The sequence below is a fragment of the Chiloscyllium punctatum genome, chromosome 1 (genome assembly GCF_047496795.1).
Source record: "Chiloscyllium punctatum isolate Juve2018m chromosome 1, sChiPun1.3, whole genome shotgun sequence".
In the NCBI taxonomy this organism is placed as follows: domain Eukaryota; kingdom Metazoa; phylum Chordata; class Chondrichthyes; order Orectolobiformes; family Hemiscylliidae; genus Chiloscyllium; species Chiloscyllium punctatum.
This window is the reverse complement of record NC_092739.1, coordinates 135,033,510-135,059,297: the sequence shown is the minus strand read 5'-3', so window position 1 is coordinate 135,059,297 and position 25,788 is coordinate 135,033,510. Positions and strand designations below refer to the sequence as shown.

Genomic DNA, 25,788 nt, shown 5'->3' with positions numbered 1-25,788 from the left:
GGTAAGTCGCTTCAGGTGTCCGAAACACACTTTTTTCTCTTCTGTTATTGGTATATCATCTAAATAAATGGAGACCTGGGGTAGGCCTTGTAAAGTGTTCTCCACTGCCCGCTGGAAAATGGCACATGCTGATGATACCCCAAATAACAGTCTCATATATTGGTACAAACTCTTATGAGTATTAATTATAGATAATTCTGGGAATCCTCATCTACTCACGTTTGCAGTTACATATGACTCATGTTTAGCTTCATGAAGGGACTGGGTATTTATCCGCTGTGAAAAGCAGTTTACTGTTTGTTTGAAATACCCACAAAGGCAAACCGACCCACTGGACATAATAATCATTGGAATCTAGAGGGAATTCTGGTCAGGACTGGTTCAGCAATCATTGATACAGCTACATTGGTATCGATCTCCATTAGAATCCGGTCTCCATTTAACCAGATATTTATTTTGATTTGTTCTGATTTAGATGCTGCTAAGCAAATTAACTGTTTAAAACTAAATGTAGGTGGATTTTCCAGGGTGTGCACTCTCCTGGATACAGGCCTATGAGTCCTCTTACTCAGTTCGGGCCTAGTGGCTATCTTGAGTCTGCATACTGGCAGCAACTACAATGATCTTCCCGTCCAGATACTTGAGAAAATTTTAACCGTTTGGCCAAGGCTTGGTTTTATTTTGGGTTTTACTGTGGGTTGACCTTGAGTCCCTCCATTCACCGTATGTCCTGAGTGAGGCAAGGCAATTGTCTTGACTCAAGTGTCTCCCCAAGCTCGGCCCTAGTGAGGGTGTGTACTTCTGTCAGCATTCTCTGTAAGTCATAAGCTTCACTTGCTGCATTTTCTGATCATAAAGCCAGTTGTAGTACCTCTTTAAAGTCCTGTTGGGCTTCATCTTATAGGCGTTTTTGCATAATCACATCATTAATCCCACATACCAAATGGTCTTTCAACATCTCACTTAAATATCTCACTCTTGTCTCCACTGAAATAACTCCACAAAGGCCTGTATCCTATCACCAAGTCTCCCTTTATTAATATTTGCATAGTATATGACACTGACCCAGCTAGCCCAGAGCCAGCTCCTCTAGAGTGAGCAGAACCCCTGAAACTCCTTTCTTTTTTCTTTTTTTTTACTTTTTCTTTCCTTTGCTTTTTTTGTCTTTTTTTTCGTTTTAGTGCTTATTTTTACCCAGCACCCATGTGTGTGTGCAGGTGTGAGACACAGTGAAAGACACAAGGTGCACAAATCTTTATTCAAATTTCCACCACCAGGAAGAAAAGAAACACTCAAGTGGCCAGTGACAAGCAGTGCACTTCACATTAAAGGGCAATGCTGACACTCCTGTTTTTTTTCTTTTTTTCTTCTTTGTTTTTAAACCCGCCTAACTGTGGTAGTGCTTATTTTTTTCCCCCAGCACCCATGTTGTGTGTGTGCAGGTGTGGGACACAGTGAAAGACACAAGGTGCACGAATCTTTATTCGGTTTCCACCACCAGGAAGAAAGGAAACACCCGAGTGGCCAGTGACAAGCAGTGCCCTTCACGTCGAAGGGCAATGTTGTGTGATCAAAACAGTGAAGGGGAGGGGAGGGACTAAATCAAAATAGAGTTGGAGGGGGAAATAATGCACCCCACTCCCTGCAGCGCCCACCTTTCCCTGAACAACTCCAGGGTGTTGGTGGACACCGCGTGCTCCTTCTCTAAGGACACCCGGACTCTAACGTAACCCCGGAAGAGGGGCAGGCAGTCGGCCCTAACATTCCTATTTTTTTTTTCTTTTTTTTTACCCGAGTGGCCAGTGACAAGCACTGCCCTTCACAAAAAAGGGCAATGCTGTGTGGGTTTCACAGTCTTTTGTTTTCTTCTTTTTTTTCTCTTTTTTTTTCTTTTTTTTCTGTGTGTGCAGGTGTGAAACACAGTGAAAGACACAAAGTGCACGAATCTTTATTCAATTGCCACCACCAGGAAAATAGGAAAACACCCGAGTGGCCAGTGACAAGCACTGCCCTTCACATCAAAGGGCAATGCTGTGTGATCAAAACAGTGAAGGGGAGGGTAGGGATTAAATCAAAATAGAGTTGGAGGGAGAAATGATGCACTCCACTCCTTGCGGCGCCCACCTCTCCCTGAACAACTCCAGGGTGTTGGTGGACACCGCGTGCTCCTTCTCCAAGGACACCCGGACTCTAACGTAACCCCGGAAGAGGGGCAGGCAGTCGGCCCTAACATTCCTATTTTTATCTGTCAGCCAGGGCTCCCTGATTGGGGCTGTTAACCTGATCCAATCAGGTAGTTCTCCTGAATGACTTGATGTGGACAAAGTGCTGGCAAATGGGGTAGGTCAGATTGGGATATCTGGAAGGTGCAGACGAGTTGGACCAAAGGGTTTATTTTTCCATGCTTTGTGACTCTGTGACTCTATACTTGAGTTATTGCTTTATTGAGAATTAACTTGGGGTCTAATTGTAATGTCTTACGCAGTCTGTTATTTCCTAGTCCCAGTACAGTATGATCACAAATTATTTTACTCTGTTAAATGCCATGGGCATAGTGTTCAGACAAGCCAAGAAGATTATAATGAGAGTCCACTAATTGGATTCATTTTATTCTCTTTAATTGAATTTATTTCTCTCATAGAATTGTGAAATTGCTCACTGTAAAATGTTTTTCAAATTAATCTTGTACAGTTTCATTAGCAGTTAAAAGTTCTGCAAAATTGTTTCTGATCTCTGTCTCGCAAATATGTTAATGTGGTATATTCATTTTTTTAAAAATTAGAGTTGTTTCAGACTTTAATCACTAGATTGTTTTAATGCATCATCTTGATCATCCTGCTGACGCAATGAAATCAAATTTAAAGACTGAGTGTGCATAGAAATAAAATTTCTATGATTTTTTTTTGAAAACACTCTTCCTTCAATGATTCATTTGACTATATTGTTCTTGCGTCCGGAGCTTAATAAGTTCGTTCCCTTTTAATTTCAGTTTCTGGAAGATTATTTTACTATTTAATCATAGAACAGAAACTACAATCAGCATTTTTTTTTGGAATGTTCCCTCCTTAAGATATGGACATTGCCAGCAAGGCCTATATTTATTGCCTATGAGTAATACCAATAGAGTAAGTTATTGTTATTAAGCCTCTTCAGAGGAGAGCCAAATGTCAACCCCATTAGAATCCGAGTAATTTATGGCACAGAAGGAGGCTGTTCTGCCCATCAAGTTTGTAACATACTTGTGGAACTGAAGTCAAATGTATTACAGACCCGGCATAGAAGCTGATTTGTTTCTTGAAAGGCTGTTAATTTTTTTTTTAGAGTATCCATTAACTTTATGATCACTTACACATTATCGGAGTTTCAGGTTTCTGAACTATTTCCACTAGATTGGTGTGAATCATAGAATCCCTATAGGGTAGGCAGTCCATGCAGCCTATTGAGTCCACACAAATCCTTCAAAGACTATCCCACCCAGCCCTACCCCTCTTCCCTTTCCCCATGGCTAACCCACCTAGCTGCAAATCCCTGGACAATTTAGCATGGCCAATCCATCTAAGCTGCACATCTTTGGACTGTGAGAGGAAACCAGAACAACCGCAGGAAACCCACGCAGACACGGGGAAAATGTGCAGACTCCACACAGACAGTCACCTGAGGGTGGAATGAAACCCAGGTCCCTGATGCTGTGAGGCAGTTGTGCTAATCACTGAGTCACCGTGCTGCCACAGCTAAGCAAGACATGACCCTAAGCTGTCAACAACTATTTGTCTGAGATGAGGAGAAAATTTCTTCATTAGTATCTCTAGAATTCTGTACTCCAGTGGGTTGTAGATGCTCAGTAATTGGGATTGATAGATTTTCTTTAGTCCTTAGGGATATGATAATTAGACAGTAAAATGAAGTTGAGGTTTAAGCTTAACCATGATGTTATTGATTTCCAGAACAGACTCAAGAGCCATATAGTTCAATTCTGCTACTGTACTTTTCAGTTTTGACACTTGATTTTCATTTAATGTGTTCTTTTCTTCCAGAACATAGACATGGAGAACTCCTCAGTAGCCTCCGCTTCTTCAGAGGCTGGAAGTAACCGTTCCCAAGAGATAGAAGAACTTGAGCGATTCATTGACAGTTATGTCCTAGAATACCAGGTTCAGGGGTTACTTACAGACAAACCAGAAACTGATGCAGATGGTGAAAGGACACCACCAAACTCACAGGTATGTGGCTTCTGGATTATGTTGCCAAGGTGATGCACAAGCATTCTTGGATAATGTTGAATGCTCTTGTTTGAACAGAGCTGTTCCATGTCACGACTGTGTTATTTGTGTGAGTGATTTAGATTGGAGGCAATTCTTACTCCCACAAACTGCCATTACACTCAGTGTAAAAATGGATGTGTAAAGATAAAACTAGAACAAGCTATAGCCCCTTCTGATGGCACTAGCTGCCATACTCTTGTAGGTGTTCACTAACACACTGAAAAGTTTTGGGACCTTTAAATAGCATTTTGATGTGTCAGTGGATGAGTATGTAGAGTAGCAAATAGTAAGAATAGTTAGGTAAGGTCAGTGGGTTACATCAAGAAGTATTTGGAGTTCAGCAAAACATTTGAATATAGGAATTGAGATGTCATGTTGCAGCTATACAGGACATTGGTGAGGCCACTTTTAGAATACTGCATACAATTCTGGTTTCCCTGCTATAGGAAAAATGTTGTTAAACCTGAGAGGGTGCAGAAAAGATTCACAAGGATGTTACTGGGACTAGAGGGTTTGAGCTATAGGGAGAGGCTGAGTAGGCTGGAGCTTTTTTCACCAGCACTGAGGGGTGATCTTATAGAGGTTTATAAAATCATGAGGGGCATTTGTAGGGTGACTAGCCAAGGTCTTTTTCCTGAGGTGGAACAGTTGAAAACTAGAGGGTATAGGTTTAAGGTGAGAGAGGAAAGATTTAAAAGGGGTCTGAGGGGTAGTTTTTTCATGTAGAGGGTGGTGTGTACATAAAACAAGCTGCCAGAGGAAGTGGTACAGGACTGAACTGACTGGACATGTTGCTGGACATATTTTTCCATTTTTTTTTGCTTGAACAAGGATATACTGACTCGATGAAAGATTATGGTTATTGCCCTTGCAAATTCCTCATTTAATTCCCTTAATATCCTTGAATGCATTAATTACAGCAGCTGGGTACAATTACAACAGTTAAAGGGCATCTGGATGGGTTCAGAGGGATATGGGCCAAATACTGGCAAAAGGAACAAGGGCAGAGTGGGATGCCTGGTTGGTGTGGACAAGTTGGACTGAAGGGTTTATTTCCATGCTGTATAACTCTATGATTCTATTGCCAAGTGGAGGGGGACTTTGGGAGGTGCTGGGAGGAGCTTGGTTTAGAAGGGCCTAATTAGGCCAGGTAAGCAGAGAGTTGGGTTATTGAGGGTGGGGGATGTGGAGGGATACTGCAAATGTCAAAGGGGATAGTCTGGATGTCAGTTGTACCATTACCCAAGAGTTAGACTGGGAACTTTCTATCTAACATTTCCTGGAAAGTATACATTTAAGTAAAACAGAACTGTCCCAAGTCTGATTCTGACTCTCAGTCTGAGGATCTCAGGAAAGCGGTGACTTTCCCATCAAGAGTTAATGCTTCCTGGGCAATTTCCATGGAGTCAGTTTGTTGAGACCTCTCTAAGGTCTTGGATCGTATGTCCAAGCATAGAGTCATACAGCACAGAAACAGATCCTTTGGTCCAATTCACCCACACCGACCAGACATGTCAATCTGACCTAGTCCCATTTGCCAGCATTTGGCCGTTTCCCTCTAAACCCTTCCTATTCATATACCTATCCAGATGTCTTTTAAATGTTATAATTGTACAAGCCTCCACCACTTGCTCTGACAGCTTGTTCCATACACACAGCACCCTCTGTGTGAAAACATTGCCCCTCAGGTCCTTTTTAAGTCTTTCCACTTTCACCTTAAAATTATGTCCTCTAGTTTTTGACTCCCCAACCTTACAAAAACTCTATTCATGCCCCTCATGATCTTATAACCTTCTATAAAGTCCCCCCTCAGCTTCTGATGCTCCAGGGGAAAAAAAAACCCAGCCTATTCAAACTCTCCTGATAACTCAAACCCTCCTGCCCAGCAGCATCATTGTAGATCTTTTCCGTGCCTTTTCAAGTTCAACAACATCTTTCCTGTAGAAGAGTGACCAGAATTGTACACAATATTCTAAAAATGGTTTCACCAATGTCCTGTACAGCCGTAACATGATATCCTAACTCCCCTCTCCTACTCTGTCATGGACATGCAAGTCCTGGACTTCCTTCACTGCCAAATCCAATCTTGAAGCCTGGAGGAAGAACGCCTCATCTTCCGCCTTGGGACCCTCCAACCACCTGGCATCAACGTCAATTTCACCAGTTTCCTCATCTCTTGTTCTCCCATGTCATCCCAGATCCAACCCTGAAAGTTGGCATCACGCTCTTGAACTGTTCTACCTGTCCATCTTCCTCCCCATCTATCCGCTCCACCCTTCCCTCCGATCTATCACCATCACCCCTCCACCTGTATCTACCTATCACCTTCCCAGCTACCTTCCCGCCAGCCCCACCCCCACCCTCCTATTTATCTCTCAGCCCCTTCACCACTCCCCCACATTCCTGATGAAGGGCTTATGCCTGAAATATCGCTTGGATGCTTCCTGACCTGTGCTTTTTCAGTACCACACCTTTCGATTTTATTCTAACTCCTATACACATTGCAATCCAGAGACTGGAAGATCTGGAAAATGATTGTACAGGTACACAGTCCTTTATCCAAAACCCTCGGGACCAGCTGGTTTTTGGAATAAGTGACAGTTTAACGGTGAAATTTAAAAAAATCTTACCAAACAGCAGATGCACCTGTGAGTACTATGAGCCCGGAGACAGAATTGACATCTGCCTGCGCTGGGTTCTGCTCCCATGTCACATCTGAGTGATGTGGGTTGAGTGGGTGTGGAGTTGGTTTAATTGCTTGCACATTAAAGATTACAACAGGATTTTGACCAGATGGGCCAATGGGCTGAGAAGTGGCAGATGGAGTTTAATTCAGATAATGCGAGGTGCTGCATTTTGGAAAAACCAATCTTAGCAGGACTTATACACTTAATGGTGAGGTCCTAGAGAGTGTTGCTGGACAAAGAGACCTTGGATTGCAGGTTCATAGCTCCTTGAAAGTGGAGTCACAGGTAGATAGGATAGTGAAGAAGGTGTTTGGTATGCTTTCTTTTATTGGTCAGAGTATTGAGTACAGGAGTTGGGAGGTCATGTTGCGGCTGTACAGGGCATTGGTTAGGCCACTGTTAGAATATTGCGTGCAATTCTGGTCTCCTTCCTTTTGGAAAGATATTGTGAAACTTGAAAGGGTTCAGAAAAGATTGAGAAGGATGTTGCCAGGGTTGGAGGATTTGAGCTACAGGGTGATGCAGAACAGGCTGGGGCTGTTTTCCCTGGAGCATCGGAGGCTGAGGAGTGACTTTATAGAGGTTTACAAAAGCGTGAGGGGCATGGATAGGATAAATAGGCAAAGTCTTTTCCCTGTGGTTGGGGAGTCCAGAACAAGAGGGCATAGGTTCAGGGTGAGAGGGGAAAGATATAAAAGAGACCTAAGAGGCAGCTTTTCCACACAGAGGGTGGTATGTGTATGGAATGAGCTGCCAGAGCAAGTTGTGGAGGCTGGTACAATTGCAACATTTAAGAGGCATTTGGATGGGTATATGAATCGGAAGGGTTTGGAGGGATATGGACCGGGTGGTAGATGGTGGGACTAAATTGGGTTGGGATATCTGGTCGGCATGGACAGGTTGGACCAAAGGGCCTGTTTCCATGCTGTACATCTCTATGACTCTATGACCCATATGATTTGCTGCCAGTCAAGTACTTTCCAAGTATAGTCACTGATGTAAGAAAGAATTGCACTGTGTGCTGATATGCCCACACTGGACACTTTTTTTGAATGATTATTTGTTTTGCCCACAGTGGAATGAAGATTTCACAGACACACTAACTCTAAACTGGGCCTCCCCAAAGGAGAAGAACTCCCGCAAACAAATCAATCAGGTAACCTCTCACTGCAATATACTTTACCCCATTTCTATACACAGCAAAGATCTGTAAGGCATGGAATCGAAACTCCGCCGTCGTTACAGTCCTGATTTTCACTTAAAAGACGAGGAAAAAAGTGACAGCTGCAAAGAGTTTGAGAAATGTGTGGAAAAGATTGATTTGTGGTAGCATTACATTTGGAATTTGTAAGCACATTATCTTTCCATATTGCTTAATCTTTCAGCCCAGTCCAAATTGGAATTTAATAATATTTTGTCAAGTCCACATGAGTTTGAAAAGAAATGGGGCCAGCTAAAGGTCATTTAGATATAAATTGGAGGATCCTAAGTGCATTGTTCAGGATTGAAGTACACTATATTGCTCTTCTTATAATAAATAAAGGCTAACATGCTACTTGTCTTCCCTATTACCAGCTGCATTTGGATGCTAGCTTTGTTGCACTTTATTAAATGCTTTTTGTTAACTCAAACATACTACATCTACTAATTCTCCTGAATTAAACTCCATCTGCCACTTCTCAGCCCATTGGCCCATCTGGTCAAAATCCTGTTGTAATCTTTAATGTGCAAGCAATTAAACCAACTCCACACCCATTCTCCTTCATCCACTCAGCTTGATACATTCTCAATAATTTTGTCAAACAATACCTTCCTCTCAGTGAATGTTACATTGAGCCATGCAGCAAAGAAACAAGCCCTTTGGCCCACCATGCCAGTGCTGACCAATGAAAACCAAACTACACTAATCCCATTTAATGGTTCATAGCTTACTGTCCCCCTGGAGTTTTAAGTGCATGTCCGGATGCTGCTTAAACGTTGTGAGAGAGTACCTGCCTCCACCACCCTCCAGGCAGCATGTTCATATTGCTGGCACCCTCTAGGTGAAAAAAATGGTCTCCTCCGATCCCTTTAAAGCACTTAGTCCTCACCTTAAACTTATACTCTCTGGTCTGCCAAAGGGAAATGATTCTCAGATCTACCCCATCTTTGCCCCTCATAATTTTGTATACCTGGATCAAATTACACCCCCCAAATCTCCTCTGCTTCATGGAAAGCCACTAGGCCAGATTCATTCCCAATGATTAGTCCATCTCTCGTTGGGCTATATATGTACTGGCACAAAAAGCTCTCCTGGACACACTTTGAAAATTCCACCCTGTTTAATTCTTTCACACTCAGACGATCACAGTTAATGTTAGAAAAGTTTAAAACCTTAATCCTCCTGCACCTCTGTGATTTGCCTACAACATCTGCTCCTCTATCTTCCTCAGAAATTCTAATCCAAAGTTCCTAACCCTAACAAAGTAATCGCCCATTTTCATTCATATGTCCTACTCAGGTGGTCTCATTTGAAGAAGGGCTTATGCCCGTAACGTCGATTCTCCTGTTCCTTGGATGCTGCCTGACCTACTGCGCTTTTCCAGCAACACATTTTCAGGTCTCGTTTGAAGAGCCATCTAAGGCATCCTCCCATCCTTCCACACGACTGCCCTGATGGTCTCTTCTATCAATATCCTCGCTGTGAGGTTTGCTCATGCCCCTCCCCAACCAAAAATCATGCCTGAAAGTTTGATCCCCTGGAATGTTGAGCTGCCAATCCTTCCTTCAACCATGTCTGAGGGATAGCCTCACAGATGTTTATAAAATCATGAGGGGCATGGATAGCAGTGAATAGCCAAGGTCTTTTTCCTAGGATTGGGGAGTCCAAAACTAGAGGGCATAGGTTTAAGGAGAGAGGAGAAGGATTTTAAAAGGACCTCAGGGGCAGCTTTTTCACACAGAGGGTGGCGTGTGTATGGCATGAGCTGCCAGAGGAAGTGTGGTACAATTACAACATTTAAAATGCATCTAAATAGATATACGAATAGGAAGGGTTTAGAAGGATATGTGCCAAATGCTGGCAATTGGGACTAGGTCAGAATGGGATGTCTGATTGGCATGGACGAGAACGGTCTGTTTCCATGCTGTATAAACTCTGTCTCAGTGATTGCAACAATGTCATATTCCCATGTGCTGATCAAGGCTCATAAGTTTAACCATCTTCCCAGTCAGGTTCCGTGCCTTAAAATAGATACAGTTTAGCTTTCCAGTGCTTCCAGTGTGCCTTATCTTGCCCATGTGTTCTGTGCTTACTGGTTTGTCCTCGCGTTCCTTCTGTTTCTAAATGAATCTTGTTTCTAATTTTACATCTGCTTTGTGTCCCATCCTCCTGCCAAATCAATTTAAAACCTTCCCAATCCCACAAGCAAACCTCACAACAAGAATATTGGGTCCTTGCAGTTCAGGTGCACCCTGTTCAGCTTGCACAGGTCCCACCTACTCCAGAGACTGTCTCAATGATCCAAAAGTCTAAAGTCATCCCTTGTACACCATCTCTTTCGGGATATTTTGAAAAGGTAAATCAGAGCAGGGCTTATATACTTAATGGTTAGGTCTTGGGGAGTGTTGCTAAATAAAGAGACCTTGGAGTGCCGATTCATAGCTTCTTGAAACTGGCGTCACAGATAGATAGGATAGTGAAGAAGGCGTTCAGTATGCTTTCCTTTATTGGTCAGAGTATTGAGTACAGGAGCTGGGACGTCATGTTGCAACTCTACAGAGCATTGGTTGGGCCGCTTTTGGAATATTGTGTACAATTCTTGTCTCCCAGCAATAGGAAAGATGTTATGAAACTTGAAATGGTTCAAAAAAGATTTACAAGGATGTTTCCCGGGTGAGAGGGCTTGAGCTACAGGAAGAGGGCTGAATAGGTTGAGTCTGTGTTCCCTGTTTTATGTTGGGAGTTGAGGGGGTGACCTTATAGAGGTTTATAAAATCATGAGGGGCATGCGGTGGGGGGGTCCAGAACTAGGGGGCATAGGTTTAGGGTGAGAGGGGAAAGATATAAAAGGGTCCTAAGGGGTAAAGTTTTCACACAGAGGGTAGTGCGTGTATAGAGTGAGCTGCCAAGAGGAAGTGGTGGAGGCTGGTACGATTACAACATTTAAGAGGCATCTGGCTGGGCATATGAATATGATTGAAGGGTGGCAAATGTATTCCCTTATTCAAAAAAGGGAATAGGGATAATCCTGGGAATTACAGACCAGTCAGTCTTACGTCAATAGTGGGCAAAGTATTGGAGAGGACTCTGAGAGACAAGACTTATGATAGTCAGCATGGTTTTGTGAGGGGCAGATCATGCCTCACAAACCTTATTGAATTATTTGAGGATGTGACAAAACATGTTGATGAAGGTAGAGCAGTGTATGTGGTGCACATGGATTTTAGCGAGGTGTTTGTAAGGTTCCCTATAGTAGGCTCATTCAGAAAGTAAGGAAGCATGGGATGCAGGAACATCTGGATGTTTGGATACAGAATTGGCTAGCCATAGAATATAGAGGGTGGTGGTAGGTGGAAAGTATTCAGCCTGGAGCTCTGTGACCAGTGATATTCCCCCAGGGATCTATTCTGGAATCTCTGCTCTTTGTGATTTTTATAAATGATCTGGATGAGGAAGTGAAAGGGTGGGTTTGTAAGTTTGCCAATGACACAAAGGTTGGTGGAGTTGTGGATAGTGTGGAGGACTGTTGTAAGTTATAACAGGACACTGACAGGATGCAGAATTGGGCTGATAAGTGGCAGATAGAGTTCAACCTGGAAAAGTGTGAAGTAATGCACTTTCGACAGTTGAATTTGAATGTAGAATACAGGGTGAAAGGCAGGATTCCTGGCAGTGTGGAGGAACAGAGGGATCTTGGGGTCCATGTCCACAGATCCCTCAAAGTTGCCACACGTTAGCAGGGGGATTGAATTTAAGAGCTGCAAGGTTATGCTGCAGCTCTGTAGAGTCCTGGTTAGACCACATTTGGAATATTGTGTTCAGTTTCTGTCGCCTTATTATAGGAAGGATTTAGATGCTTCAGAGAGGGTCCAGAAGAGATTTACCAGGATACTGCCTGGACTAGAGGGCATATCTTATGAAGAAAGGTTGAGGGAGCTAGGGCTTTTCTTTTTGGAGTGACTGGTGACTTGATAGAGATGTACAAGATGATGAAAGGCATCGGTAGAGTGGATAGCCAGAGACATTTTCCCATGGCAGAAATAGCTATCACGAGGCGACATAATTTTAAGGTGATTGGAGGAAGGTTTGGGGGAGATGTCAGGGTAGGTTCTTTACAAGGAGAGTGGTGTATTGGGGGAATGCACTGCCAGCATTGGTAGTAGACTCTGATATATTAGGGACATTTAAGCAACTCTTGGATAACCACATGGATGATAGTAAAATGTAGGGTATGTAAGTTAGTGTGATCTTTAGAGTAGGATAAAAGCTCGGCACCACATCAAGGGCCGAAGGGCTTGTACTATGCTTGTACTGTTCTCTGTTCTATAATAGGAAGGGTTTAGAGAGATATGGACCAAGTGCTGGCAATGGAACTAGATTAATTTAGAATATCTGCTCAGCATGGATGAGTTGGACCGAAGGGTCTGTTTCCGTGCTGTACATCTGTATGATTCTATGACTCTGTGACATGTTCATCTAATCTATCTTCCTATTCTGATAACTCAGGGCGTGGCACTGCAAATAATCCTGAGATTACAACCTTTTGTAGTTCAAGGTTTGTGTAAAGATTTGTAGATACTAATTGCAGTTGTTGTGGGTATGTTTGCTGACCTGTGAATTTGGTTTGAAGACATTTTGTCCCCTTTCTAGCTGACAGCCTCAATGCTGCAGCGCCTCCTGTGAAGTAAGTTTGCAGATGACACCCAAAGTTGGAGGTGTAATGGACAGCGAAGGTTACCTCAGTGTACAACAAGATCTTGATCAGATTGGCCAGTGGGCTGAGGAGTGGCAGATGGAGTTTAATTCCGATAAATGTGAGGTGCTGTGTCCCTTTATTAATTCATGGATGAGGGAAACACTAGTTCGTCAGCATTTATTGCCTGTCCCTAATTACCCAGAGGGCAGTTAAAACTCAACCATATTGCTTTGGGTCACAGGTAAGGATGGCGGTTTCCTTCCCTAAAGGATATCAGTGAACCAGATGTGTATTTCCAACAATTAATTCATGCTTATCATTAGACCTTAATTCCAGATATTTATTGAATTCAAATTCCACCATTGGCCGTGGCAGGATTCGAACCAATGTCCCCAGAATATTACATGGCCCTCTATATTAACAGCCCAGCAGTAATACCACTACACCATTGCCTCTCACTTTTTCTTTTGGAAAGGCAGGACTAATACACTTACTAGTAAGGTCCTGGGGAGTGTTGTTGGACAAAGAGACCTTGGAGTGTAGGTTCATAGGTTTTTGAAAGTAGAGTCACAGGTAGATAAGATAGTGAAGGAGGCGTTTGGTATGCTTTCCTTTATTGGTTAGTGCACTGAATATAGGTTTGGGAGGTCATGTTGCAGCTGTACAGGGAATTGGTTAGGTCACTTTTTGAATACTGTGTGCAATTCTGGTCTCCTTGCTATAAGAAGGATGTTGTGAAACTTGACAGGGTTCAGAAAAGATTTACAAAGATGTTTTCAGGGTTGGAGGGTTTGAGCTGGGAGAGGTTGAACAGGCTGGGGCTTTTTCCCTGGAGTGTTGACGCTGTGGGGGGAACCTTATTGAGGTTTATAAAATGATGAGGGGCAGAGATAGGGTAAATAGGTCTTTTCCCTGAGGTGAGAGAGTCCAAAACTAGAGGGCTTCATTTTAAGTTGAGAGAGGAAAGATTTGAAAGGGACCTAAGGAGCAACTTTTTTGTGTGTGGAATGAGTTTCCAGAGGAAGTGGTGATGGCTGGTAAAATTACAAAATTTAAAAGGCATCTTGGTGGGTATATGAATAGCAAGGGTTTCGAGGAATATCGGCCAAATGCTGGCAAATGGGACTAGCTTAATTTAGGATATCCAGTCGTCATGGACGGGTTGGACCAAAGGGTCTGTTTCCATGCTGTATGCCTCTATGACTCTAGTCCTCCTCTTTAATCTACAACCTTTAACTCTCAATTTGTGCTGTAGGGCCTTTTTATTAACCCATACCGCTGGTACCGACATGTACCACCACTCCTGGCTATTAACCCTCTCCCTTCAGAATGCTCTGCAGCAACTCTGAGACATCCCTACCCTGACACTAGGGAGGCAACATACCATTCAAACATTTTATTTGCTGCAACAGAACCACCTGTCAGTTCCCCTTGCAATGAAGGCCCCTATTATTAAAGTTCTTCCAGACGTTTTCCTCCTCAGCCAGAGACAACTATGTTGCCACAAATTTGGCTGTTACGGCTTCCCGCTAAGAGTTCAAACCCCCCTGCCCCAACCCCCACCAACAGGACAACAGAATCTAAAACAGTATATCTGTTTGAGAGTGGGATGCCACACGGGTGTGCTGCATTGTCTGCCCATGCTTATCCATATTCTTGGTGGTCACCCAATGCTTTTCTGTTTGTGTAGTCCATATTTGTGTGACCAGCTCACAACATGTGCTATCCCTGATCTCGTATCATAGATGCTCCATTGTAAATCCATCTGGCGCTCCAGGTGACAAATCAGGAGCTGCAGCTGGACACAATACGTCATTACCACGCACAATGGAACTGTCCCTGAATTCCCACATATTGCAGGAGGAGCATTCCACAGTTTAGATTAGATTACTTACAGTGTGGAAACAGGCCCTTCGGCCCAACAAGTCCATACCACCCCGCCGAAGCACAACCCACCCATACCACTACATCTACCCCTTACCTAACACTACGGGCAATTTAGCATGGCCAATTCACCTAACCTGCACATCTTTGGACTGTGGGATGAAACCGGAGCACCCGGAGGAAACCCACACAGACACAGGGAGAATGTGCAAACTCCACACAGTCAGTCGCCTGAGGTGGGAATTGAACCCGGGTCTCTGGCGCTGTGAGGCAGCAGTGCTAACCACTGTGCCACCGTGCTGCCCAAGTTCTGCGCTTCACTGCCATTGTGATCCTTACCAACAGACAGGATAGATTGAGTGAATCCTGAGAAGAGTATAAAGGAAGTAGGAGTATACTTAGAGGGAAATCAGGAGGGCAAAACAGGGACATGAGATAGGTTTGGCAAATAGAATTAAGGAGAATCCAAAGGGTTTTTACAAATACATTAAGGACAAAAGGGTAACTAGGGAGAGAATAGGGCCCCTCAAAGATCAGCAAGGTGGTCTTTGTGTGGAACCAAAGAAAATTGGGGAGTTACTAAATGAATATTTTGCATCAATATTTACTGTGGAAAAGGATATGGAAGATATAGACTGTAGGGAAATAGATGGTGACATCTTGTAAAATGTCCAGATTACAGAGGAGGAAGTGCTGGATGTCTTGAAAAGGGTAAAGGTGGATAAATCCCCAGGACCTGATCAGGTGTACCCGAGAATCTGGAGGAAGCCAGAGAAGTGATTGCTGAACCTCTTGCTGAGAAATTTGTATCATCGATAGTCACAGGTGAGATGCCCGAAGATTGAAGGTTGGCAAACGTGGTGCCGCTATTTAAGAAGGGTGGTAAAGACAAGCCAGAGAACTATAGACCGGTGAACCTGACCTCGATATTGGGCAAGTTGTTGGAGGGAATCCTGAGGGACAGGATGTATATGTATTTGGAAAGGCAAGGACTGATTCGGGATAGTCAACATGGCTTTGTGTGTGGGAAATCATGTCTCCCTATCTTGATTGAGTTTTTTGAAGAAGTAACAGAAAGGATTGATGAGGGCAGAGCAGTAGATGTGATCTGTCTGGACTTCAGTAAGGCGCTCAACAAGGTTCCCCATGGGAGACTGATTAGCAAGGTTAGATCTCATGGAATACGGGGAGAACTAGCCATTTGGATACAGAATTGGCTCGAAGGTAGAAGACAGAGGGTGGTGGTGGAGGGTTGTTTTTCAGACTGGAGGCCTGTGACCAGTGGAGTGCCACAAGGATCGGTGCTGGGTCCTCTACTTTTTGTCATTTACATAAATGATTTGGATGTGAGCATAAGAGGTACAGTTAGTAAGTTTGCAGATGACACCAAAATTGGAGGTGTAGTGGACAGCGAAGAGGGTTACCTCAGATTACAACAGGATCTGGACCAGATGGGCCAAGGGGCTGAGAAGTGGCAGATGGAGTTTAATTCAGATAAATGCGAGGTGCTGCATTTTGGGAAAGCAAATCTTAGCAGGACCTATACACTTAATGGTAAGGTCCTAGGGAGTGTTGCTGAAGAAAGAGACCTTGGAGTGCAAGTTCATAGCTCCTTGAAAGTGGAGTCGCAGGTAGATAGGATAGTGAGGAAGGCGTTTGGTATGCTTTCCTTTATTGGTCAGAGTATTGAGTACAGGAGGTGGGAGGTCATGTTGTGGCTGTACAGGACATTGGTTCAGCCACTGTTGGAATATTACGTGCAACTTTGGTCTCCTTCCTATCGGAAAGATGTTGTGAAACTTGAAAGGGTTCAGGAAATATTGACAAGGATGTTGCCAGGGTTGGAGGATTTGAGCTATAGGGAGAGGCTGGGCCTGTTTTCCCTGGAGTGTTGGAGGCTGAGGGGTGACCTTATAAAGGTTTATAAAATCATGAGGGGCATGGATAAAATAAATAGACAAAGTCTTTTCCCTGGGGTCGGGGAGTCCAGAACTAGAGGGCATAGGTTTAGGGTGAGAGGGGAAAGATATAAAAGAGATCTAAGGGGCAACTTTTTCACGCAGAGGGTGGTACGTCTATGGAATGAGCTGCTAGAGGAAGTTGTGGAGGCTTGTACAATTGCAATATTTAAGAGGCATTTGGATAGGTTTATGATGAGGAAGGGTTTGGAGGGATATGGGCCAGGTGCTAACAGGTGGGACTAGATTGGGTTGGGATATCTGGTCGGCATGGACAAGTTGGACCGAATGGTCTGTTTCCATGCTGTACATCTCTATGACTCTATGACTTTAACTACAAACAATAACATAGCACTCAAGTGGCTACACAGTCTTAAGTATTTATAGCTCACCTTAAATTGCCAAAAATATGTTGTTTTTCAGGGAAGTATTGAGGCACCATGCTAGCATCCCTAGTTCTGGGCCAGAATCCCTAGATTCAAGTCCTACACCAGGACTTGTTGGCTGTATAGAAGCTGTGTTCTAATGTGGTCAAACAGTTTGATTGCCAGCTGTTAAACCTTCAAATGTGCTCAATGACAGGCAGACGAAGCAATAGTTTAGTGATATTGTTGCTAGACTATGAACCCAAAGAGGCGAAAGTGAGGACTGCAGATGCTGGAGATCAGAGCTGAAAATGTGTTGCTGGAAAAGTGCAATAGGTCAGGCAGCATCCAAGGAGCAGGAGAATTGACGTTTCAGGCATGAGATCAGAGTTAATGTTTCAGGTCCAGAGATCCTTCTTGAGACCTGGGTTCTCAAGGTTCAGTACAGGTGAAAGGCCAGAGGGAGGGGTCCAGGTGGAGGGAGAGTATTAGAGATGGGTGGAGGGGTCTGTGGGACAGGGGGAAGAATCTCATGCAAAGAAATGGACTTGGAGGCAAAGGGAACAGAAGAAGAGTTCAACGTTATATCATTCCTGAAGAAGGGCTCATGCCCGAAACGTCGATTCTCCTGCTCCTTGGATGCTGCCTGACCTGCTGCGCTTTTCTAGCAACACATTTTCAGCTATTAACCCAAAGACACAGGTAATGTTCTGAGGGTCCAGGTTCAATCCTGATATGGCAGCTGTTGAAATTTGAAATTGATAAAATTGTCTATCTAATGATGACCATGAAACCATTGTTGAGTTGGAAAGTCCTATCATGCCCTTTAGGGAAGGAAGCTACCATCCTCACCTGGTTTGACCTACATGTGACTTGAGATACGCAGCAATGTGGTTGACTCTTCACTGCCCTCTGCATCATGATAAATGGGCAATAAATCATGGCCTAGCTAATGATGCTGTCATCTCCTGAATGAATTAAAACAAAAAATAAGAGTGGGTGAATTTCATGGTTAGCCAGCTACAGGGAGAAATAGCAACCCACTGTGGTGCTTAGTACATAGCATGGACCAATCCAAAGTCCAGCCAAATATTAGATAAGTATACAATATGAGTGGATGTTGAGCTCTATACACTAGAAAAATCCCACATTTGGTCCTGAATCTGTACCAAATTCACTTATGACAGCTGAGGCAGGGATAAGTATGCTATAACTGTCTTTGTGCAGTGAAAAGAGTGAGTAGATAATGATCTAGGCCTCTCAATTTGAGAAAGGTACGATATAACGTTGAACTCTTCTTCTGTTCCCTTTGCCTCCAAGTCCATTTCTTTGCATGAGATTCCTCTCCTTGTCCCACAGACCCCTCCACCCACCTCTAATACTCTCCATCCACCTGGACCCCTCCCTCTGGCCTTTCACCTGCACTGAACCTGTTCATTGAGAACCCAGGTCTCAAGAAGGATCTCTGGACCTGAAACGTTAACTCTGATTTCTCTCCACAGATATTGCCAGACTTGCTGAGCTATTCCATTGAGTTTTGTTTCTGTATTTCATTTTGATTTGATTTTGCTGCATTGTGCATGACATATGGACCAAAGCAAGTTGTAAAAGACCTGCTTAGAAAAATGCTAATGGGTACTTCCAGCTCAGGATTGTGTTGTAGAATGGTCACTTAACCAATGAATCCATCTCTGGACCTATACTTCAGCGTGTGTAACCCCATTCAGGAGGAGCAGCAAGGGAAATAAACAAGATATTCTGTGAGTTCACAGAAAAAGATTCAAACACTGTAACATAAGCTTAGCAGTATAACTGCATCAGATATTCTTGGAATTCAGTATAATGCCAAGCTGTTATGGAATTTAATTTCATCTATGCCAGACATCAGTAACCTGAAATGCATTAGCCCATCTGTAAATAGTGTTAAGAGACAAGAGAAGAAAGAAAATGTTTTGAATTCTTCTGCTAGTCTCTTGGAAACTTGCCCAGCGGATTACACTGAAGCAGATTTCCAAGAATGTCGACGTTCTGAACCCCGACTAAGAAACTGCAATTGGATTTAGTGCCAGAAGAAAGCAGCCCATGGTGAGGGACTCTGTTACTTGAGCAAGTGTCTTTTGAAAGTTGGTGCAGAAGTTACTGTCACAACTTGAAATCTTAGCATGGCTGTTGGTGGGGGAGAGGGCAGTAAAAGAAGATTGTGCAGCAGTTTTTCATTAATAAATTTATCCTTCATTGGTCAGGAAATTTTATGTTATGGTCAAAAGTCTTGATGAGCTACTTCTTTGTAACTGCTAGGCATGGAGAATAAAACTTTAATAAGAAGCTAAATGGAGTAGAATGATCTCGAAAGTAATTCTAAGTTCATGTGGAATAAGTTGATGTGAACCAAGGGAGCCCGATATTGCCTTTGCTTTTAGGAATGAGAAAACTCTGGCCAATTTCAGGATGTACCTGAGGGCTTTACAATAGAGCTATGCATACTGGCTCCAGCTCAAATTTTAAAATATTATCATCATAACCCTAACTTTATTTCAACCAGCAGTGTGGACACTGTTTACTTCTGGTAATAAGAATATTTTGAAGCAGTTGGCCTAAACCAGCTTGCCCACTCACTTATCTCCTCTTCCAGGTCCCACATTCATAACTTTCTTCTGCCCTTGGATGCATTTCTCTCTCTGTTGCGGTAGGATGTCTGTCTGAGATTTGGGCCATGGGCTTCCATTGAACTGGTTCATGCTTTTGGACAAAGTACAGCAGTTGGTTGCCATTTCCTCCTGTAGATGCAGAACCATGAATGTCACTGCCTGCCATCAAGCATATTGGAAGGATTTGTGGGTGACTATTAGCCTGTTTTACCATGTTATAGACATGCCCTCCTCAGCTAAGAAGTGTGAGACTTGAACCTGAAGCTTTTGGCACACAGCTGGGGATGATACTCCTTCTGAGCCAGAAATATTGTTTGACAAAATTATGGAGGATGTCCAAAACAGAGTGGATAAAGGAGGACCAGTAGGTGTAATGTATTTGGATTTTCAAAAAGCACTCATAAGGTGCCACAAAGCTAATGTCCACAGTCAGTGGGGAATAGGGAAGACAAATGAACGAGTGGTCTTTATTTTGATGGGAATAAAGTATAAAAATAGGGAGATTTTGCTAAAAGTACACAAGGCACATGTTAGACCAGAAAACCAAATGTTTTTGGTCTCCTTATCTAAGGAAAGATATACAGATGAATTCTGGTTATCTGGCATTCAATCATCCGAATACTGGATTATCCGGCAAGATCGCAAGGTCCCAATGCTTGGCTAAACTATGTTATCTGAAATTCGATTAACTAAATGAAGTACTTCCCGCCCGTGTCCTTCGGATAATGAAGGTTCCTGTGTACTTGCTTTAGTGGCAGTGCAGGGAAGATTCACTAGGTTGATTCTGCATATGGAGTAAAAACAATGACTGCAGATGCTGGAAACCAGATTCTGGATTAGTGGTGCTGGAAGAGCACAGCAGTTCAGGCAGCATCCAAGGAGCAGCGAATGCTGCCTGAACTGCTGTGCTCTTCCAGCACCACTAATCCTGATTCTGCATATGGAGGGATTTTCTTATGAGGCGAGGTTGAGTAGCTTGAGTTTGCGCTCATGTGGAGTTTAGATGAATGAGGTGCAACGGTATTGAAACATACAGGATTCTTAGACAACTTAACAGGGTAGATGTCCAAAAGTTGTTTTCCCTTGTGGGAGAGGGCATAATCTCAGAAAAGGGGGATAGCAATTAAGACAGCGATGAGGAGGAATTTCTTCTGAGGATTGTGAATCTGTGAAATTCTTTACTGCAGAAAGCTATAAGACTTATTAAGAATATTCAAGGCTGAGACAGACAGTAGGTGTAATTATCCAATCAGTTATGGTCTTATTGAATCATGGAATAGATTCATGAAGCTGAAAGGCTTACTTCTGATTCTATGTCTGATGGTCACATCAAGCATTACTTTCAGTATACGAGCTCATGTAAAGGCATGGATAAAGGATTGACTAATTAATTGTTTAACAGAGATTGAGAGGTGATCTTATCGAAGGTATACAAGATTCATAGGGGGCTTGACAGTAGGTAAAGGGAGATGAGGAATTTCTTCTGTAAGTTTAATATTTGGAATTCTCTTTCCTTGATAGCAATACATCTGGGTCATTGTATTCAAAGCTGTTGATCCACAAAGGAGTTGAGGGTTATGGAATGGCAGGCAAATTTCTGGACCTATAGCCAAAATTAGGTAATCATTTTTCTTGAATGGCAAACTGGAGTCAATGGGCCAAAAGCCCACTCCCTCTTCTATTTCTTATGATCTTGTGATCAGTGACTGTCAAACAAACAAAAGCACAACAGTGTCCCTCTGATTTTTGACATCTTCGCTACTGCCAATCATTCAACTATGAGCACCCTGGGGATAGCATTAACCAGAAACTTCAAGAGAGTCAATGGGCAGAGGTGTGTGCAGTGGTTATCGTGAAGGAGAAGGTGCTGGAGAAGCTGAAAGGTCTGAAAGTAGATAAAGATAATAGGGAGAGGCTTTGAAAAACTGAAGCACAAATGGAGTCATTTGGAGTTTAATTCAGGATTCTCTTAATGGAAACATGCAAATTCACTTGGTATTTAAGGAGGCAAATGCAATATTTGCATTCATTTTGAGAGAGCTAGCATACAAGAACACAGATGTACTGCTGTGGCTGTATAGGGTCTGGTCAGAGCACTCTTGTAATATTGTGAGCAGTTTTGTGCACCGTTTCTAAGGAAGTATGTCCTGCCCTTGGAGGGCCCCAGAGAATATTTACAAGAATGATCTCAGGAATGAAGGGCTTGTCATAAGAGGAGCAGTTGAAGACTCTGGGTTTGTACAGAATGGAGTTGTACTGAAGGCTCACCCTTAGCTGTTATCAGAATTATGAATGGACCTCTCATATACTAGAATTGGTCTGTACCTGAGCCATCTCTGCACCTGTAACATTATATTCTGCAATCCGTTCTATTACCCTGATGTATTTATGTTAGGTTTGATCTGTCAAGTTAGCATGCAATACAACACTTTTCACTGTATCTCAGTTCACGTGACAATAATAAATCAAATCATATCAGAAGACTGAGAGGCCTGGATAGAGTGGACATGAAGAAAATGTTTCCACTAGTAAGCAAGATGAGGACTCAAGGACACAGCCTCAGAGTGAAGAGATAACCATTTAGAATTGGAATGAGGAGGAATTTCTTCAGCCAAAGGGCAGTGAATCTGTGGAACTTATTGCTGTAGAGAGCTATGGAGGCCAAGTCATTACATGTATTTAAGATGGGTTCAGAATTAGCAAGAGGATCAAGGGTTACAGATAGGAGTCAGGAGAATGGGGTTGAGTGACATAATTGCCATGATTGAGTGGTGAAGAAGACCCAATGGACCAAATGACCTAGTTCTGCTCCTGTGTCCTATGTCCTTTGGTTTTGCACTAACCTGCTTTTATTAATGTTATAACTGCAGGAAGTAGACATTCAAGTGTAATCTATTAAGTAAATTATGCATGCAATCTGCAAAGCTTAAAACTGGGTGTGATGCAATGCTAGATGGCTTGCAGTTCAAAACTCAACTCCATCTTAGAGCATTTCTATACTGCTCAACTGATCACCAGCTCTGGATGTGGCTTATCAGAATATTATAGACAGAAACTCCCATTTCTCTAAATTCCACAACCTAGGAAGGATAAGAGAAGTCATGGCCTAGGGATGTCATCACCTGTAAGCATCCCTTCATGTCCTAGCGAATACATATTATCAGCCCCCATCATTGCAGGATCAAAGTCCTGAATATCCCTTCCTAATATTGTGGGAGCACCAGTGGCATGATAGCTCTTCAAGTTAAGGGGGGTTGGGAGTGCAAGGGTTCTCTAAGCAGTGCCGTGTGACCAGAATCTCCCATATCCTGAAGACAAATTAGAAAATGAAGTCTTTACTTAGCTCTTCAGAATGCATTGTTTAGAGTCAGAGAGTTGTGGAGTTGTACAGCACAGAAGCAGACCCTTTGGTCCAACTCATCCATGCCAACCAGATATCCTAAATTAATCTACTCCCATTTGCCAGCACTTGGTACGTATCTTTCTAAACCCTTCCTATTTATGTACCCATCCAGACGCCTTTTAAACGTATCAGCCTCCAACACTTCCTCTGGCAGTTTACTCCATACACTAACCACCCTTTGCGTGAAAAAGTTACTCCTTAGGTCCCTTTTATATCTTTCCCTTCTCACCTTAAACCAATTCCCTCTAGTTTTGGACTCCTCTACCTTGGGAAAAGACCTAGACTATTCAACCTATTCATGCCACTCATAATTTTATGTTTAGTATCAGTTCAACTTACATTTTTATAAACAAAACACGGGAATGTTTGCCATTTTTAATTGACTCTTATAAATTAACCGTGCTTTTTATTTGAAAGCAAACCTAGAGGTACTGTGGTTGTGAAGACCATACATGCTTCAGTAGCAATGTTTTGGCCTTAATTACAAAATTGATTGTCGGTGGAAGAAAAGTTTTTTATTTAAAAAAAACTTTGTAGTTTTCTTATGCTGGGTCTCAACATTATTTGACAGTAAATAACAAAATATTCAATTGTTGAACCACTACAGACTCAACAATAACAACATGAAAGAATTGCAAGCGTATCTCAGCATTGTCCTGAGAATACACATGTAAAGACAAAAGTAAAAGCATTCTTTTAGTTTCCACCTTTGTTAATCAGAGTTGTTCATGTGGTGGCCTCTTGGTTGTGCCTGGACAGGGTTTGTGAAAAACTGCAAGAAACAGAGACATGTATTTGTTCAGTTCTTTACAAGTGGGCATTGAAACCGAAAAGTAACAGAATGATATTTAGAGAATGAATCAGAGATATTAAAAAGTAATGCTTGAAAAGAAAAATATAGTATTGAGAGGTGAAGTACATGGTGTCACAGATACAAAATTAAATTCAGAAATTTCAGTAAAGGAGAAACTTCTGTACAAATATCACTTCAAAGTTAATTATTAGTGAAGGAAAACCATGAGCTGAATCTTACTTCCTCAACAAATATCAGGAGCCACCAAGAGGCCATCACCTGAGCATCAACTCTGCTAAAATTTTAAAAAAAATCAGAAATGGGAGCCTATTTCTGGGTCACCTGTTTCTGGATTTAACAAAAACAGGGGAAGAAACATTGACTGACCCTTAATAAATTAGCTTGCCTTTGTTCGAATAGTTATGTAGTTTTTAACATCTACCAGTTTACTTGACTTCTTGAAACTCAGCCGCTGAAAGAAGATGAAAGGGCTGGATGCATGATGTGGCTTGTGAGCTAAGAGAAACAGGCACAACAATTTACCCAATTAAAAAACCCACCCTTTCAATCGGTCTGCTCTCTTTTCTGGCCACCATTGCAGCCTTCCATCCAAATTTGGAATTCCACCACTAGACCTGCCTTGTGAAGCAGGTTTCTTTGCCCTACAGGTTAAAACTGCAGGATATTTGAGAAACCCCCAGCCCTTTGAGGTTCCTGACTTTCCCAACTTCCCATCTTTTCCTTCCACCCCATCGCTTGCCATTGAACTACAATCCAGGCCTTTGTTAAATTCAGGATTAAATTGAATAAATGTATGAAAGTGAAGTGGTAACAGGGGTAGGTAAATGTATCAGAACTGTTTTTGCACATGCAGTGCACACATTGGCTGGTCTGCATAGACTGACTCTTAATATGACTTCTTGTTGAGGATGCTTGAAAGACATTCAAAGCTACAGCTAGCTGGAAACTAAAGGCAGCAAGTTTCCTTTCCTTTGTCATATCTGCTGCTCGCTGGCCTTCATTGGTTAAGTAATGTCTTGATTTTTAAACCCCTGCATAGCCTTGCTTCCCCCTCACCGACGTAGTCTACCCTCACCCTGCAACCGATTGCCATCCTGTAATCTTGTTTCATTCTAAATTATAGTTGCTCCACCATTGCTGACAATGCCTTCAATTGTTTCAGTCCCCAAATCTGGATTACTTTCCTCTCCTCCTCTCTAATTCATTTTCATCCTTTTTTTAAGACATTTTGGTCCCAGATATAATATCTCCTTATGTGGCTTGGTGTCATACTTTGTTTAATAATGAGTGAAGCAATTTGAGACCATTCTTTACATTAAAGTTGCTATCTAAATGTAGATTGTCATTGCTACAGATAGCTGGGCTGAGTGCAGAACAAAACAGCGAAACTGAGTGGCACGACGACTCTGTGGTTAGCGCTGGGTTAACCCAGGGACCTGGGTTCAATTCCACCCTTGGGTAACTGTCTGTGTGGAGTTTGCACATTCTCCCTGTTTCTGTGTGAGTTTCCTCTGGGTGCTCTAGTTTCCTCCCACAGTCCAAAGATTTGCAGGTTAGGTGGATTGGCCATGCTAAATTGTCCATAGTGGGCAGGTGAAGTGGGTTAACCATGGGAAATACAGGGTTATGGGGATATGGTAGGGGATTGGGTCTGGGTGGGGTGCTCTTCAGAGGGTTGATATGAACTTAAATGGCCTGCTTCCACACTGTAGGGATTCTATTAGTCAAAGTAAAATTAGCAAAACCAGAGCATGAGAATAGATTAGCAGGTAACATAAAAGAAAACCTAAAGGTCTTTTCTAAGTACAAATAGTAAAATGAAGAGCGAGGAGCAAAGCTGATCTTCCTGTTGAGGCAGAGGTACTCACTA

The 25,788-nt window shown here is 42.7% G+C and overlaps 1 protein-coding gene across 3 annotated transcripts in view; it reads left to right on the top strand.

Annotated features, from left to right (window-relative positions):
• Positions 1-25,788, top strand: part of ctif (CBP80/20-dependent translation initiation factor) — a 230,741-nt gene that overhangs the window by 83,796 nt on the left and 121,157 nt on the right. For all 3 annotated transcript variants that reach the window (XM_072574834.1, XM_072574843.1, XM_072574824.1), the window contains exons 2-3: positions 4,035-4,220; positions 8,025-8,105. In XM_072574834.1, the coding sequence (XP_072430935.1) occupies positions 4,044-4,220; positions 8,025-8,105 (258 nt within the window). In that variant the 5' untranslated portion in view covers positions 4,035-4,043. The remainder of the gene's footprint in view (positions 1-4,034; positions 4,221-8,024; positions 8,106-25,788) is intronic.